At 36.9% G+C, this 18,265-nt stretch overlaps 1 protein-coding gene across 3 annotated transcripts in view; it reads right to left on the reverse strand.

The window, feature by feature from the left end:
• Positions 1–634: 634 nt before the first annotated feature.
• LOC149784844 (uncharacterized) overlaps positions 635–18,265 on the reverse strand; it is a 53,759-nt gene continuing 36,128 nt past the window's right edge. For 2 of the 3 annotated variants that reach the window (XM_089931149.1, XM_089931150.1), the window contains 8 exons: positions 17,643–17,817; positions 14,542–14,686; positions 11,107–11,271; positions 10,747–10,840; positions 8,471–8,665; positions 7,729–7,990; positions 3,061–3,219; positions 636–1,100 (listed from right to left, as the gene is read on the reverse strand). In XM_089931149.1, the coding sequence (XP_089787275.1) occupies positions 796–1,100; positions 3,061–3,219; positions 7,729–7,990; positions 8,471–8,665; positions 10,747–10,840; positions 11,107–11,271; positions 14,542–14,686; positions 17,643–17,817 (1,500 nt within the window). In that variant the 3' untranslated portion in view covers positions 636–795. Of the gene's footprint in view, positions 1,101–3,060; positions 3,220–7,728; positions 7,991–8,470; positions 8,666–10,746; positions 10,841–11,106; positions 11,272–14,541; positions 14,687–17,642; positions 17,818–18,265 lie in introns of all 3 variants that reach the window. The other variant, XM_089931151.1, reaches the window with a different exon arrangement.

Raw genomic sequence — 18,265 nt, forward strand, 5'->3', positions numbered from 1 at the left:
GCCCCAGTACAGACATACACAGACTTAAACCAGGGAATCTTTAATAGCCCCAGTACAGACATACACAGACTTAAACCAGGGAATCTTTAATAGCCCCAGTACAGACATACACAGACTTAAACCAGGGAATGTTTAATAGCGCCAGTACAGACATACACAGACTTAAACCAGGGAATCTTTAATAGCCCCAGTACAGACGTACACAGACTTAAACCAGGGAATGTTTAATAGCCCCAGTACAGACATACACAGACTTAAACCAGGGAATGTTTAATAGCCCCAGTAAAATGGTATAGAATCTTTTAAGGAAACTTTATTTGCGAGAATATCATTCACCCCATCATAACGTAATGAATATATCTATCTAATCTAGGGCATAGTAAACGCAATTACAAATTAAGCAAAACATATCTGCGAAAAATGTTATGTCGAAAATATGTTCCATTTTTATAATTCGCATTCAGTAAATGACCAGAAAGTTAACAGTACTATTTATTTACTAACATAATGTAATTAAAGCCCAACCTACCGTAGCTTATAGTTGACAAAAGGGCTTAAAAATATATAACAATGACCCATAATATATAACAGTGACCCATAAAATAAAACAGTGACCCATAATATATAACAGTGACCCATAATATATATTAGTGACCCATACTATATAACAGTTACCCATATTACATAACAGTGACCCATACTACATAACAGTGACCCATAAATATATAACAGTGACCCATAATATCATTATATTTAATATGTGACGAGATACATTGTATTTCATATGTGTTACTCTCATTCATAATACACGCTGTCACCTTTCGTTCCCATGTATCCGCCCCAAGTTTGTCTTTCGTTGGGAAGGAATTTTAATGTGGTTATCCGGTTTTCGTTTTGCAAATATTTCATCTTGTCGTGTATCGTGACGTTAATTGGAGTATACAGTTCATTTTGAATGGCGCTTTCCAGATTAATTTTAAAAATGTCCACATCAAACTTCATTTTGACGTATCGTGCTTTCTCGTCTCGCAGAATCCCTACTGAGACCAGATTTACAATGACATCAAGAGATCCATCACGATCCACATCTCCAATTGCTCCTAAAATAACGAAAAGAGATTTACTACTTCATTAATCGCATATTATCATTCCTACACAGTTTTAAAAAATGTTGCCGGTTTACGAATTTTTGTGTACTAGCTCGAAATATATAGGTCATTCTCCACTCATTCCATCATATAATATGTCAAGATATATTGAATGAGACTTCACTTACCCGTATCAAATACGTAAAACAAAATTAAATTCGAACTTTTCTCAGTTTAAATCATATATATATATATATATATATATATATATATATATATATATATATATATATATATATATATATATATATATATATATATATTGTTACGTTTAGGCTCTTACAAGACGTAACAAGAAAAGAGTGAAGACAAGAAGCTTTGTAAAATTTAACAAATAATTTATTTCCCTAGAAAAACAAAAAAACAAGGTAACAATGAGAAAAAGAACTTACCGTTCTACGAATCAAATCCAAAAATAATCCAAAAATAATCCATGAATTAAAAAAATAGAAGTTCTAGTAATAAAAAGTACCTAATGAAACTGAGTTCGGATCCCGATGAAATCCAAAATGGAAGGCGATGTGGTCAGGATCGTACTGATGTGTCAACAGTTCTTTGTTGAATCACAAAAAATAGTTTTTCAGTGCTTGCATTCTGTGTAAATTTATATAACTGTCCTTGTCCAAGAATTAATTTAGAACACATGTATTTCCAGCGGAAAATAATCTCTTGGATTCCAAATAATTTGAAGAAAACAAAACAATTAGCCCCCAAAACTGGTCACAACATGAAGAACTTTGACTTCTCCAGTGTTAAGGTGGCGCTCACCAGATAAAATGTACTTTTGAGAGAGTGACGTATGTAAGGTGAAGTAGTTCGCATTTAAAACATGCACAGTGGAGAGAACGTTTGCATACCTCTATGCTACATTAATGTAATGTGGATGATATTTCTTTGGATATTGTACTTTTGGAAATTTTACATGCTTTAAGCACACTGCTAACTAAAATGACTGCTCCCTTTTGTTAAAAAATCAGCCTGAATTAGTCTAAAGTACACTATACATAGCAGCTATTAAAATAGGGAAAATGAAATTTGCCAGACTAGACAATACCAGCTTCTGAAAGTGCAATGAATGAATTACCAAATATATTAAATGTAAAAAAAGTTATCGGCTCTTTTTTATACAATTGACCTCTGAAGTTCAGGAAGTGAAAATGACCAAGTAGAGCTAGCACTTTTTTGAAAGGTGCACATTTGAAGTAAGGCCAAGCTGTATACTCTATAACCCATAGTACACCCATCAATCATACACCAAAATAAAGGGAATTAAAGGTTCTTTGCATTATACCTAAGATATACGAGGTCTTTTTTAAATAGCCAGTATAACCAGTGAGGAAAGCCGGGGACATTCTTTTTCTTTAAATTCCTAACCCTATGCAAAATGCGAAACTGTATAGCGCCACCTAAAGCACAGAATGACAATTCTTTCTCAATACATCAATAATAAATCTAGCTACGGCGCAAAACATATGCCCGGATGTGGGTCAGTCCACTGGAAAAGCCAGAGTTTGAAACAATTGCTACAAGTTTATTTCATGTACTCCATTATTTACCTACAGTTGAATTTACAGAGTTATTTTGTATTCTTCTCAATGGCGGTACCTATGTTTCTCTCAGAAACGTACAAGCTACTATGTACCGCCCGGCTCTGCGTGTTTGCATTGTGTACGTGTGCGCAAAGTTATGCGACTATCTCCATGTTGTTTAAACTCTTTTAAGATCTGTAATTTTGATTTTGATTGGGATCTTATATGAATTACTTATCAAGCCGTAAAATCTTCATCTAAAGCCTCGAAATAAAACCGAGGGGAATCACTGTCAGGGGTACACGAGTGGAGGCAATATACTGTTTGAGCAAGGAGTGGAGGCACGATTGCAAGATAGTAACATAACGATTTTATGTATGTACCTGTTGTTCGTTCGTCCGGTTGAATAAGAATACAGAAAGGCTTATCATCAGCAGCTCGTTTACCGCGAGACCACGGCACCTCGTTTTCGGTCACAGTATAGTTGGTGCCATATGTTTTCATTGCTAACTCCATCATTTGATAGTCACTAGCGGTAAGCCCTGGAATAAAACAATATTTTAGTCTGATTCAAACTGAGATCTCTGATATAACGGAGATCTGACCGGCACATTTACGAGGGTATATTCTGTTGACCTTTAAATTCATCAATCAAACTACAGCTTTCATGGTTACGAAAGTGACAGTCGGACATATATTGGTTCACTCTTCATCGCCGCCTCTTCTATCTCGCGATTTACTTTCCAATTGCACTGGTCAACAGTGAAATCATTACTGACTTGAAAAGGCCCTAATCTGTAGTATTTTGGTGTGCCGAACACGAATATAACCGTGAAAAATTTGTATTGGCTCTCGTTTTGAAGATATTCATATACCTCATTTTCTATGTTTCACTGTGTAAATTTCTCCAGTAGGACTGCAGCAACATCCGGAATAATGATGTAACATTGCATAATACCATCATGCTCACATCATCCACAGTTGATTGCATCATTTTCTGATGCAATGCAATACTAATGCCATGCGGCTGCTGAAGTAAGTTGACGTCAGCAGTGTACTATACATGTGTAGGCCTATTATACTAATGCCAGGCGGATGCTGAAGCTGACGTAAGCAGTGTACTATATAAAGCCCAATCAGATAGGTTCAGCATTTAAAATATTTTAGACGTTGTGCGAGACAGTTCAAGCTACTGTTACATAAAACTTATTATTTTATCCATTTACGTACAATAAAGAACAGTAATGCCTCGAAAGTGTGTTAATACCGCGGACAATTTTTGCTATATTTGTGGGGAAGTGACATTTGCCAACCAGAAGAAAAGTATCAATTCTCAAGTGAAGAAGGCATATCATCTTTACTTCGGATGCAAGGTTGGTGACCAAGACAAGCCTTGGGCTCCGCATATATGCTGTGCTACATGTACAACACAGCTTTCACAGTGGTTGAATTGCAAAAGGTCATCAATGCCGTTTGCAGTCCCAATGGTGTGGAGAGAGCCAAGCAACCACCTAAATGACTGTTACTTCTGCTTGGTTCCTCCTCTTTCCGGCGGAATAACGAAGCGAAAGAAGTCGAGAATAGTCTACCCAAACATTCCGTCTGCATTGAGACCAGTTCCACATGGTGAGAGACTTCCTATTCCAGAACCTCCAGCAGAATATTCTCTTGATTCATCTGACGAAGACAAAGGTGAGTCGACCTGTTCTTCTCCTGGTCCATCAGCATGCAGTGATCCAGATTTTCACTGTGGTGCATCATCAACCCCACACAGAATAACACAGGAAGAACTAAATGACCTGATTCGTGATTTGGACTTATCAAAGAACAAGGCAGAATTGCTAGGATCAAGACTCCAACAATGGAATCTTCTAGAAGAAGATGTCACAATTACTGCATATCGAAAGCGCCACCAGCAATTGGAGCCTTTCTTCAGAAAGGAAAGTAATCTGATATTCTGTTCCGATATTGAGGGCCTCATGAATGCTTTAAAAATCACTCATGACCCACAAGAATGGAGACTATTTGTGGACTCTTCGAAACTGAGTCTCAAGGCTGTGCTTTTGCACAATGGAAACATTCTTCCATCTATTCCAGTAGCCTATGCTGTCCACATGAAAGAGACATACGATAACTTAAGGCAGCTACTGAATTCCATTGAGTATAACAAGTACAGCTGGCACCTCTGTGGTGATTTGAAGGTAGTTGCCCTTTTAATGGGACTGCAGCAAGGATATACAAAATACATGTGTTTCTTATGCGAGTGGGATAGCCGAGCAAGGGAAATGCACTACATGAGGAAGGAATGGACTCACAGGCAGAATGTAGCCATTGGAGAGAAGAATATCCAACACCCAGCTCTGGTTGAGGCTCAGAAAATCTTGCTACCACCCCTTCACATCAAACTAGGTTTGATGAAGAACTTCGTGAAAGCCATTGACCGGACTTTGCCAGCATTCCGATACCTGCATGAAAAATTCCCTCGACTCAGCGAAGCAAAGATTAAAGAGGGAGTTTTTGTGGGTCCTCAGATTCGAGAGCTTTTCAAAGATGACCGGTTCAACAACTTGCTGGAAGGTGACGCGAAACAAGCATGGAATGCTTTTCGCCTAGTTTCTACAAACTTCCTCGGAAATGTTAGGGCAGAAAACTATAAGGAACTAGTAGAAGACATGTTGATGAAGTATAAGAAACTTGGCTGCAATATGTCTCTAAAGATTCACTTCCTTCATTCCCATTTGGATTTCTTTCCTAGCAACTGTGGTATTGTTAGTGATGAACACGGCGAACGTTTTCATCAAGATATCGCAACAATGGAACAAAGATACCAGGGAAAATGGTCCACTACAATGCTGGCTGACTACTGCTGGACACTCCTCAGAGATGCTCCCGAACAGCTGTACAAGAGACAGGCGAAGAAATCTAAGATGTAGTCAATGACTTGATTTTTTATAGGTAGGCTATTACAGTTGACCTTTTACTATTGGAATGCATTTCGTTATGTAAACATTAATTTCTTGCAGATTACAAAAAAACTAGAGCCAATTTTGCAATTTGACTGTCATATTCGTGTTCAGCACATAAAAATTGATAAGAATTGACTAATTTTATTTCAGTAACATGACTTTTGTAAAAATTTGTTGTCCAGTGTTGTCGATATTATCCCAACGCTGACCAGCTCAGCAACCAAGCAAATATGTTAAGAGTCTTGGCCCCTTTTGTTGAGAGTCTTGGCCCCTTTTGTAAATTGTTCATGCTCATTGAAGCACTTCGGTTGTCAAATCTTAAGTTTCGGCGGTGGGTAGTTTTTGCACGTTGTCAAACTCGATAATTTCGGAGGTAAGAAAATCTTGCATGTAGTCCGCACGCTTGTAATGCCTAAATGGAACTGATCGCTTTTGAAAAACATCAGAACTTATGAAGTCAGATCGAATCAAACAATAACTCTCACAAAGACGAAATACAATCTAATATATTACTACAACTTGATGGACAGGAAATTCCAAAATTCATTTGAATAGTTTGAGGTCCCTGACAAATCTATTTAGCATAAGGAGTTATCGATTTAAATTAGATTGACATTATTCTTCTTTTTGTTTAAAATAAAGAAATACAAATTTTAATTGTACATATAAACCATTAATCTAATTCCTTGCTTTCATTGAATATTTAATTAATTTCTTCATTAGTTAATTTTATCTTTTGCTGGGGTGTTGGGGGAGAGAATGGGTCACTTTTCTTTTGTTTCCAAAGACAAACAGTTCTTTATGAAGGATTTGAATACGCGTGCCCTAAGAACACAAACATTGCATTTATTAGGACAGAATGTTTTTATGAAAAGTAATAAAACTAAAATTTTCTCTACATTGTATTAAAAGTAATTTTTGATTAAATTATATTGAAAGTAATTTTCTATTTAAGTATATTAAGATTAAAACCATTTATTTCGGTATTACAATTATATAATATTTAATAAAGATTGCGCCCTTATGAGCAAAGGCAAAACTCTCTATACATTTCACTTGCATCATAAGTCAGCAAAAACTACACTCGCTAAGTTGTGTAAGTTCCTGCATTGCGGAAGCCTAAAATTCCTGACTAAGCTATAAGCTCCACGCGCTGACGTGGTAGAATTGTCTACCTAATGACGTACATAGACACAGACGATAGTAGGTAAGAAACTATGAAGCCTCACTTCTGGCGACCGCGAGAACTAGACCTATCTCCATATTTGGCCATGTCCTAAGAAACTGATATAAAAAGCGTAAATCCACGGACACGCCAGTTCACTCGTCAGAAACCTCAAAGAAGCTTGTGTCGTTACAGTATCCCGTACATCCGCTCGCCAAATTCCCAAGATGTAGCCGTATTTACACCGTTATGAGTGGTACCCTCTTTCAAGAGAGCCCGGAACTCTCTCTCTCTCTCTCTCTCTCTCTCTCTCTCCATGGGCAAAGACCTTTCTTAACTGATGAATTCTCTTTCATAAAAGCTGATGGCTAAATAATTTTTTTAATAAAACATCTGTTCCTTTAAATAAATAATAAATTGTTCATAAAAAAAAAAATTTGAATTTTACATCCCCTATCAAACCCCATTAAAGTTCCTATTTCATCCGAAAATTAAACATGATGTCTTATCAATGGCAACGTTCTTCGCCTTTTCGTGTTAGCACAAATCTTCATAGGTAAATAATGGCCAGTAATTCGACTCGCTTCAGAAAAGAACGATGTTCCGACTGAAAGTGATATATAACATGCATACAATTTCGTATGGATGATGTCGCATTTAATATGTATATAACTTGGTAAATATTCGTGGTCTATCTATGTATAAAATCTACATGATTATATATATATATATATATATATATATATATATATATATATATATATATATATATATATATATATATATATATATATATATATATATATATATATATATATATACATACACACACACACACACACAAGGGAGAGACAGATTGACAATACAGATGTGTGCCACAAAAACAAAAAGAAAATCAATCAACAAAATATGCTACTTGCTATAATAGTATTTTTCGGAGCCTTGTTCCCAGAGTTTAACTGGGGATTTCATAACTGTCCGATCAATGGCGAAGAGGTCTGCGAGGAAAACTGTTTGATCTGATTCGCATTCGACATAGTTCTTGTCCATCGCAGTGTTAGCATCCCTCTTAAACCGGAAGTGACTTTCCGGAAGCAGAACACCCGCTTGGTCAATGTTGCCCCCGTTAATTTCAACATCTTCTAGATACGTCCTTCCATCTTCGGTTGATCGTTTGTTTATCTAGTAAAATATTAAAAATACAACAGGAAAAGTCGATAGAGAGAGCGTATATGGTCGTTCATTGCGCGATGTTATAGTTATGTGTCTCAGTGCGGCACGTGCGCGTTCTTAGCATATGTATACAAACTATACTAGTTGAATTGCACAAAATATAAATTTCATGCGTATTTTACAAGTTACAATTCGTTTATTCCGAGTTATTAGGCGGGCGAATTAGAAGAAACCAAATTAAATAGCATCATTTGATAAACAGCAATTCGGATTAGTCGCCTAAATTACAAAAAGTTAAATAACTTCTCGTGCAAGACAATTACTTGCCCTAAATATTATTTTTTGCAACAAATGGATGCATATGACCATCTGACCTATTCGTACTCAGAATAATATTCATTAGGTCGAGACGGTACAATTACCAAATCACAGGTTCTAAAAAATGTAACCGTTTGGTACTAATATTGATGGCAAAACCCTAAGATTTACAATTCTCTGTATGCCAGAAGCTCCATGAACGGCGCCAGTGTTTCGAGGATCGTATCCGTTTCTGCCCTGGGCCCGGAACAAGAAAACATCCCTGTTGCGTGATGATGTTCTGACAACGACGTCAGATGACACGTCATACTTGTGGGTAGTCAGATTCCAGAGCACACTTCCGTCTCGACCGTCGATTATAATAGTCTTTAGAAAAGAAAGAATCAGTGTTTTAAAACATGATCCTATGTAATCTTGCCAGCGCTGATGTGAGTGGATGAGCATGTAACGTTACCTGACCCCCCTCCCCCCACAGTACACTGTTTAAGACAGAGAATTTAAACGTGGCAATATAATTTCGGCGATTTGTAAACTGCAAGACGTACTGAAAAAAAATATTATATTGTTCCAAAGGGTCTGATCTTGGAGAGAGACATGTATATATGTACAACGCGTTGGTGCGTGGGATGCAGTGGGATACTTTAAAAACAATTGTGAAGATGTAGGTTTGCTGCAGACTTGTAAATAGTCTCTTTGCAACACTTAGTAGATGTATTTGACAAAGCTGATGTGATTGAAACATCTAGACTAAAATTATAATGTCGTCACTAAACATTTAGGTAGTTCTCATAACTACATGCGTATTTAATAAACATATGCAAAATGAAAATGGCACAAATACCAAACAGTTTTCTCTCGTTTCGAGCTAAACAAGCTCTTTCTCAGGGTAAGAAACAACTTACATTCACAAAGCAAACATTAGGCACGAACACAATTTGGTGCTTTTTGACTGTTTGTACAGCTAACTTGTTTGACAATTGTGCATTGCACAAAATACACGAAAGGATCATGTCCGAGGGAGCCATCTCAAAATGGATTTACATCACTAGCAACGTGGTGCTACCAAAATCAGATGATCGGAAGATACACAAAATAGAGGCATACATGCATACATACATGCATACATACATACATACATACATACATACATACATACGTGTGTGTGCGCGTGCACTTTGATCATTACATTTGGTTAATTGATTGACGAACTGTCTTTATATAAATATTTTCGCCACAATAACACACGCTATATTGTTTCATTAACCATTTGTCAGATTTGTATTTATAACTGTTTAAAATACATATTCATGGATATGCCTCTCCTCTCTCTCCATCTGTATGTCTGTCTCTCTCTCTCTCTCTCGCAATATATATATATATATATATATATATATATATATATATATATATATATATATATATATATATATATATATATATATATATAAAGAGGGGGGGTGAGGAAGATGGGAAACATATAGAGACAGAGGCAGAGAGGGGGTTGAGAGAGGGGAAAGAGGTCAGCGGCAACACCAAATGGTACAGCACCTCATGATGATATAATGTCTCTTTGCGTGTTGAAAATGCAGCCCCTTATGGTTGTATTATAAGTTCAAAGGGTTAGGGTTATGTTTGGGTGTTGAAAATGCATCCCCTTATGGTTGTACTGCAAGTTCAAAGGGTTAGGGTTAGGTTTGGGTGTTGAAAATGCAGCTTCTTATGGTTGTACTGCAAGTTCAAAGGGTTAGGTTTAGGGTTAGGGTTAGGTTTGGGTGTTGAAAATGCAGCCCTTTATGGTTGTACTGCAAGTTCAAAGGGTTAGGGTTAAGGTTAGGTTTGGGTGTTGAAAATGCAGCTCCTTATGGTTGTACTGCAAGTTCAAAGGGTTAGGGTTAGGGTTAGGTTTGGGTGTTGAAAATGCAGCCCTTTATGGTTGTACTGCAAGTTCAAAGGGTTAGGGTTAGGTTTGGGTGTTGAAAATGCAGTTCCTTATGGTTGTACTGCAAGTTCAAAGGGTTAGGGTTAGGGTTAGGTTTGGGTGTTGCAAATGCAGCCCTTTATGGTTGTACTGCACGTTCAAAGGTTAGGGTTAGGGTGAGGTTTGGGTGTTGAAAATGCAGCCCCTTATGGTTGTACTGCAAGTTCAAAGGGTTAGGGTTAGGGTTAGGTTTGGGTGTTGAAAATACAGCCCTTTATGGTTGTACTGCAAGTTCAAAGGGTTAGGGTTAGGTTTGGGTGTTGAAAATGCAACCCTTTATGGTTGTATTGCAAGTGCAAGGGTTAGGGTTAGGGTGAGGTTTGGGTGTTGAAAATTCAGCCCCTTATGGTTGTACTGCAAGTTCAAGGGGTTAGGGTTAGGGTTATGTTTGGGTGTTAAAAATGCAGCCCCTTATGGTTGTACTGCAAGTTCAAACAGATTCGTTGTGAAGTTTTCTTTTACAACTTACATCAGTTGTGTTGTAAAACGGCCACGCTCCCTTGCTCCAGTGCACCATGAAGTCTATCGTGTCATCTTCATTAAAATATCCTGGCGCAGGTGTACTAGATAATAATAATAATAATAATACTAATAATTACCTTTCAAACAAACAAATGAACAAACAAAGCAATTATTATGGTTTTTAAATCTAGATAGTTTGTGGTCTAATTCGGGTACTGAATGTTTCACAGATCTCCCCGCCCCGGCCTCTCTCTCTCTCTCTCTCTCTCTCTCTCTCTCTCTCTCTCTCAGACAACTAGACTGCATCATATTTGCTTTCGAAAATACTTAGAAGATGCCATTATTTGTATGAGCGATGAATCCGTACCTGTACGATTCTCTGCCCTGAAATTTGATTGACCACATGGGCTCCAGTGTCTCGCCGTTAATTAGCTCCAATGTACCGTCAAAGCAGGATATCAGAATGTCGCGCACGCCGTCTTTGTTGACGTCAACCAGTACTGGCGGCACCATGTTACCTTTCTCTTCACTCCTATGATGAGAAAAGAAATATCTTAAAAAAATGTTATTGATATTCAGTCATGAATCTCAAGATAACGCCATTCTTTCTGAGTGAATTGTGAAATAGGATTGACGCTGTTACATTGTTAACGACTATTATGAATTCCCTAAGATTGCCTTGTTTGGAAAATGTATGACGTAATTACTAGCCTAATGACATATCGTATTATAGGAATTACACGTTTGGTTCGTCTAATCCGGAGGGGGCCGTTGAAGCCAGATCCTGAAAGGCGAGGGTTTCAACGCAAGTTAACCGAAGGATTCTGCCAACGTTCATAGAGGGAGAAAACGAGAACAAAATATATAATCCTTACATTTGTTTTTTAAAAATCAAAATTTAAGATGCAATTTAAAGTTTTATAAGTCACGACGCCGATCCAGTTCCCTTCTTTTTTTCTGCTGCGTGACGACGTGTCTCGCTCCATATCAGCCGATGTTAAACAATAAGTACACGAGCGTTTTGTAACTGAGCCAAGTTCGGGATCAGTTAAGGAAAAATATAGAGAATCGTTCTCATTGCTGAGGAGTAAATCGACTACCAAATGTTTAAAAGGTAAATACGTGAAATTATACAGACTCGGAACCGTATTTTGAGCGATACACAGGTGAGATTATACATTGGTTACTAGAGGTGCATGATGTTACCAATATACCGGTCTACAGCCGTATTTTTTTTTCGGTGGTACGTACCACGGTACTTTTTCATAGTAATGGTACGTCGGTAGTTATTGTAACGGAGGAATGTACGGAAATTCCCAAGGAATCGTGTTAGGACCTTAATGACACCAACAGCGTGTTTCATTGTTCATGACAAAATAGTTTTTACAAAATTATCCTTTTTTTTACCAAATGGTTATATCTGTCAGACATTTATGGTGACAAATATAACTCTATTTAAGTTTCTTTAATCATATATTTGACACGTGTCACATATGTCGACGTGGTGGCCAAATGAATTGTGAAACAGATTCGGGGGAAAATCCAACTTTCAGAAAAATGTGGGATTAAAAAACCCAAGAAAAGTTAAACAAATAAACAAACACATGTTTTAGCTATTGACTAGCGTATGTGAATGTGTTAAGTATATGTATTCCTATATAAGACTGCGAATCATCCTGCGATTTTTAAGAGCTCACTTTTTTCTGTCTGAACTATATATCTTCTCATTTGTTCAATAAGTGTGTTTAATTATTTACTGACCCTCTCTGATAAATAACTTGCCGGGATGTTGGCATCCCACGAAACGTTTATCTGCTTATTATATCAATTGTTGTGGTTAAAAAATTGTAGGCTTCGGTATTAACGCTTCATGTTTTTATCAATAAGCTCTCTAATGAGCACAATGTCTTTCACATTAGCAGCTATCATGTAGGCTTCATCATCCCACTGAATTTACAGTTTTTAGGTTGCAACTTATACAACAATTAACATATACATTGCAAATTCATCTGTTGCAAGATACTGGCCATGACAGGGGCTATTATTTTCTTTTAAGCTGAAATGTTTTTTCTTCGTTTTTATCTCAAGATTATTAATATTTTTCCTAATAATATCATGGATATAATATGGTGCTATTTGACTATAAATCAGAGCAAAATTTTGTTACCGTTATGTACAGACAGAATTAAACCAAAAACGTGACTGGCTCCTGCCACAGAACATTGATTTGTTGGTCGTTATTACAATTGCGGTATACCGTGGTTCGTACGTTGATAAATACCGCGGTATAAAATGTGTGCGGTACCCAGCTCTGCGTTCATCAGTATTTCTACTGATTTAAGTGAGAGCATATTTCATTTCTCTATTAGGAAAATTTCTCTCCTGTGCATCTGGAGAAAGAAACATCATGTTTTTCAACCAATATACACACGAAACGGAATGCAGACGCATATTTTTTTGTGTGCGGCCCAAGAAAAAAGATACGTACAACAGCATACCACATGATGTGCGAAATATGATGTTGATAGATAGATACATTCATACAAATCATCTGTATATTTAATTTAATTTATATTTGATTTAATTTAATTGTTTCTTTGTTAGTTTAAAAAAAATTTTTATTTCATTACATGCTGTTGTACTATAACATTGTATGATGGACTAGACCTTGTCCAAAATTAAGTTCATTTCTGCTTGACCTGATTGATATTTTATTATTATTTCATTCTATGTAGACAGCTAACAATAGCTTCATTATACTCTATGTGTATGAGCTTATTATCAGGATTTTTATTCAGGTAAACAAGAAGGAGTAAATATGTTGATTTGGGTTTCCTAAGTGAATTTTACAGATTCTAATGTTGTAAATAAACAAGACTCGTTATATCATTCTATAAGGTTATTTTCCATTAGGTAACGTTGGTTTTTAAATAGAAAATGTTAATTGTGACCTGATGTCAAGTAGAGAACTATATGATCTTGTGATTATGTGGATTTGGTCATTTGTGCTTTAACATCTAGCACTTTTAAGTTGTATTATATGTTGTGACCAGGAGTTATGGGCTGGATTCATTTTTTGTTCAAATGATTGAATTCAAGTGATTATTTCACTCGGGAAGTACAAGACTGCTCTGATAAAATTCTTGGATAAAGACATTAAATGGAATTTATACTGAATTAAAACCTGGAATTATATTTATGTGATTCAAGAAACGGCTATTGACACATCAGCACTCCTTAAACTATAACAGACACGTCATCGTCTTCAGTTTTGGATCTTTTCGGGACTTGCACTGAGTTTAATTCAGGACTTTATATTATTAGGACTCACAATACCTTAAGTTCTCTTTTCTCATTTTCACTTTGTATTCTAGGGAAATAAATATATTTGTTAAATTGTATAAAGCTTGATGTCTTTCACTCTTTCTGTTACTTATTTTAAGAGCATAGAGTCGTAACACATCAAATAGTGCACGCATTTTATGTAAGAAAACCAACCTAGTGACCAATAGCTTATTACCGGAATTTATTAATAATATATCGACTTAGCTTGTGACAATATTGAGGCTTTTATCACTCAGTGGAATATTTGTGTAAAATTAGTACGCTAAACATGAGGGGGATTAGAAGAAAAAAAGATTTATAAATGGTTTCCTCTGAGTTATATGATCACAAAAACTAGACAGAAAATTAACCATACTTACATGTCCAGTTGCAGTAACAAATAACCGGTGAGTGATATCGGACCCATGGAGGCCTTTTGTTTGTATAATACTAATACAGCATGAGAAACAGCCTTTACCTGAAAATTTCAATCTCTCCATTCGTGCTTGGTTCTTTGAATCCCCACGAGGTGTAATGTCCTTTCAGGTTTGGCACCGGCTCTGTTTGGTGCTTGTTGTTCACATAACGGTAGAAATCCGGGATGGATATGGCTAGGAGTTGGCCTGGCAAGAAAAATGTGACATAAAAATATCCAGATACTTTCGTAGAGAGGTTAATGATTTGACCTAAGGTGTGACATAAAAATATCCAGATACTTTCGTTGAGAGGTTTATGATTTGACCTAAGGTGTGACATAAAAATATCCAGATACTTTCGTAGAGAGGTTCATGATTTGACCTAAGGTGTGACATAAAAATATCCAGATACTTTCGTAGAGAGGTTCATGATTTGACCTAAGGTGTGACATAAAATATATCCAGATACTTTCGTAGTGAGGTTCATGATTTGATCTAAGGTGTGTCATAACAAATATCCAGATGCTTTCGAGGAGAGGTTCATGATTTGACCTAAGGTGTGACATAAAAAATATCCAGATACTTTCGTAGAGAGGTTCATGATTTGATCTAAGGTGTGACATAAAAATATCGAGATACTTTCGTAGAGAGGTTCACCTAAGGCTCAGATCTTTAATAGCGATTCTGATATTCGGTTAATGTTCCATATCTCTTTTTTAAGTTGAATCAGTAGTTAAGCAGATAGGAAGAAAAATGAAACTCAGGCTAATAACATTAAATAAAAAATCGTACTTTTAGCGTTGTCTTTTCAAGTACTGTTCTGAAGAGGGTCTTATTTGAAAGATTTTAGTTCGTTTTGATCAAAGCCTGCATCAAGGTCATATTTACAAAACAAACGATAACAGAGCTTTGAAAATTTGGACATTGAACCGTGAAATAGAATGAACTCAAGAGTCATACAATGAAGACCTTCACCATGACTAGAGCCATACAATGAAGACCTTCACCGTGACTAGAGCCATACAATGAAGACCTTCACCGTGACTAGTCATACAATGAAGACCTTCATCGTGACTAGATCATACAATGAAGACCTTCATCGTGACTAGAGCCATACAATGAAGACCTTCACCGTGACTAGAGCCATACAATGAAGACCTTCACCGTGACTAGAGCCATACAATGAAGACCTTCACCGTGACTAGAACCATACAATGAAGACCTTCACCGTGACTAGAGCCATACAATGAAAACCTTCACCGTGACTAGAGCCATACAATGAAGACCTTCACCGTGACTAGAACCATACAATGAAGACCTTCACCGTGACTAAAGCCATACAATGAAGACCTTCACCGTGACTAGAGTCATACAATGAAGACCTTCACCGTGACTAAAGCCCTACAATGAAGACCTTAACCGTGACTAGAACCATACAATGAAGACCTTCAGCGTGACTAGAGCCACACAATGAAGACCTTCACCGTGACTAGAGTCATACAATGAAGACCTTCACCGTGACTAGAGTCATACAATGAAGACCTTCACCGTGACTAAAGCCATACAATGAAGACCTTCACCGCGACTACAGTCATACAATGAAGACCTTCACCGTAACTACAGTCATACAATGAAGACCTTCACCGTAACTACAGTCATACAATGAAGACCTTCACCGTGACTAAAGCCATACAATGAAGACCTTCACCGCGACTAGAGTCATACAATGAAGACCTTCACCGTAACTACAGTCATACAATGAAGACCTTCACCATGACTAGAGTCATACAATGAAGACCTTCACCGTAACTACAGTCATACAATGAAGACCTTCACCGTGACTAGAGCCATAAAATGAAGACCTTCACCGTGACTAGAGTCATACAATGAAGACCTTCACCGTGACTATTGACTAGTCAGCAGTAGAAGAGAAAAGTAAGACAACACACCGTAACCACTCGAAAATCATTCATCTTATTTTCATGTACCAGTTTCTGTAATAGCCTGCTCGGATGTGGTTTTTACTATGACGGAGGATAGCTTTTGGACAGAACAAGAAACTCAGGGATTCATCAAGATTTATCGTTCTGAAACAGAGCTATATGTATATGCTATGTATATGCTGCAATCTGCCGTATAACTCGTACAGTGTGCACACGTTCAGGTTACAGTACACAATTTTTACAAACTTACACTTTCTGGCATGTATGTCGCCTGGTGTTAAATCTTTGCGGTGAATACTGTCACAGACTGGGACTTTTAATCCAATAACATCTAAAACAAGATATCGATCATTGTATATGCTGATTTTATCGTATTTTTAAGTCAGATTTATAATGCTACGCTTTAAATCCAGCTTGGGAACTTGCACACATACTTTTTTAAAATAGCCTAAATTTGGGATTTGTGCCTTGACGCTGTTCTGACAAACGAATTCCACCACTACACTCGTATGGAGATTGAAATATTTTAATTAACCTTTTTTAATCAGAACCCTAAATATAATTGGCTACCTACTGAATGCCTAAATAAAACTAGTTACCTACTGAATGCCTAAATAAAAATGGTTACCTACTGAATGCCTAAATAAAACTAGTTGCCTACTGAATGCCTAAATAAAACTGGTTACCTACTGAATGCCTAAATAAAACTGGTGGCCTACTGAATGCCTGAATAAAACTGGTTACCTACTGAATGCCTAAATAAAACTGGTGACCTACTGAATGCCTAAATAAAACTGGTTACCTACTGAATGCCTAAATAAAACTGGTTGCCTACTGAATGCCTAAATAAAACCGATCAGCATGAGCATTCCTGGATTCTTCGTTAAAACTAAATATCATAAGATTTTATAGGTCAACTGTCTAAAGTTGCTTTCTAAAAAAAAAATTAAACCCTGTGAAAAATATGAAAGTTGGGAGTGAAACCTGAAACCTTTATAGGCACATAAAGAGGATGGTGATTATTTTGAAGTCGCCTGACAGTTGAGCAGACGGATACGGGTTCGTTTCTCACATTTGGGTCGGTCCGGACAAGCTACCACGATCTTTCCTTGGGCAATTTACTTTATTTGTCGCGGCAAGGTATAGCCTTCGGAAGTGTTGACGTGCCGTAAAAACATCATAAACAAAGATTAGATTGTTTAAAAACGTATTAACATTACCCCCGACGGTTTCGCCACCACTCCCATAAAGGATATACTGGGACCCATCCCTCCGCTGATGGATAATAGGGGACATGTATGTTTCCTTCTCCTCAGGCATGTCAAGATGCCGTCCGATTACTTTTCCTGTGGCCCCGGATATCATCATTAGCCGGCCGGCGTGGCGGGTATGGATCTGTAGGTAATAATAGAAAAATAAGATACTTAAAACACCAAAAATAAATAAATTACCCATTCGGAATTTGACTACAAACGAAAAAAATGTACATTTATTTATTTATTTATTTATTTATTTATTTATTTGGTTGTTTTTCATGTATTCGCTTGATTTTCGACGAGGCAATGGTGATTGAATAATTCTTCTGATTCGCTCAAAGAAGCCCACATTTGAGCGCGCGAGTGTTTTGAATATTAAAGTATTTGCAACCTACACCGCCACTACCCATTGCAATTTTAAAAACGAAATATAAAAATGCACAAAATACTTAGTTATTTCATTCATTATTTTACAAAATGATTGTCGCCAAGGGGCCCCCAACATTGTCGACTTGTTCACGTTTCAATCAAAACGGCAGTTTTGAGTGAAAACAACCAGCCTACTCGATTTCACTTTCCGTTTGTTG

The sequence above is a fragment of the Sinohyriopsis cumingii genome, chromosome 13 (assembly GCF_028554795.1).
Source record: "Sinohyriopsis cumingii isolate HCF-2022 chromosome 13, ASM2855479v2, whole genome shotgun sequence".
Classification (NCBI taxonomy): domain Eukaryota; kingdom Metazoa; phylum Mollusca; class Bivalvia; order Unionida; family Unionidae; genus Sinohyriopsis; species Sinohyriopsis cumingii.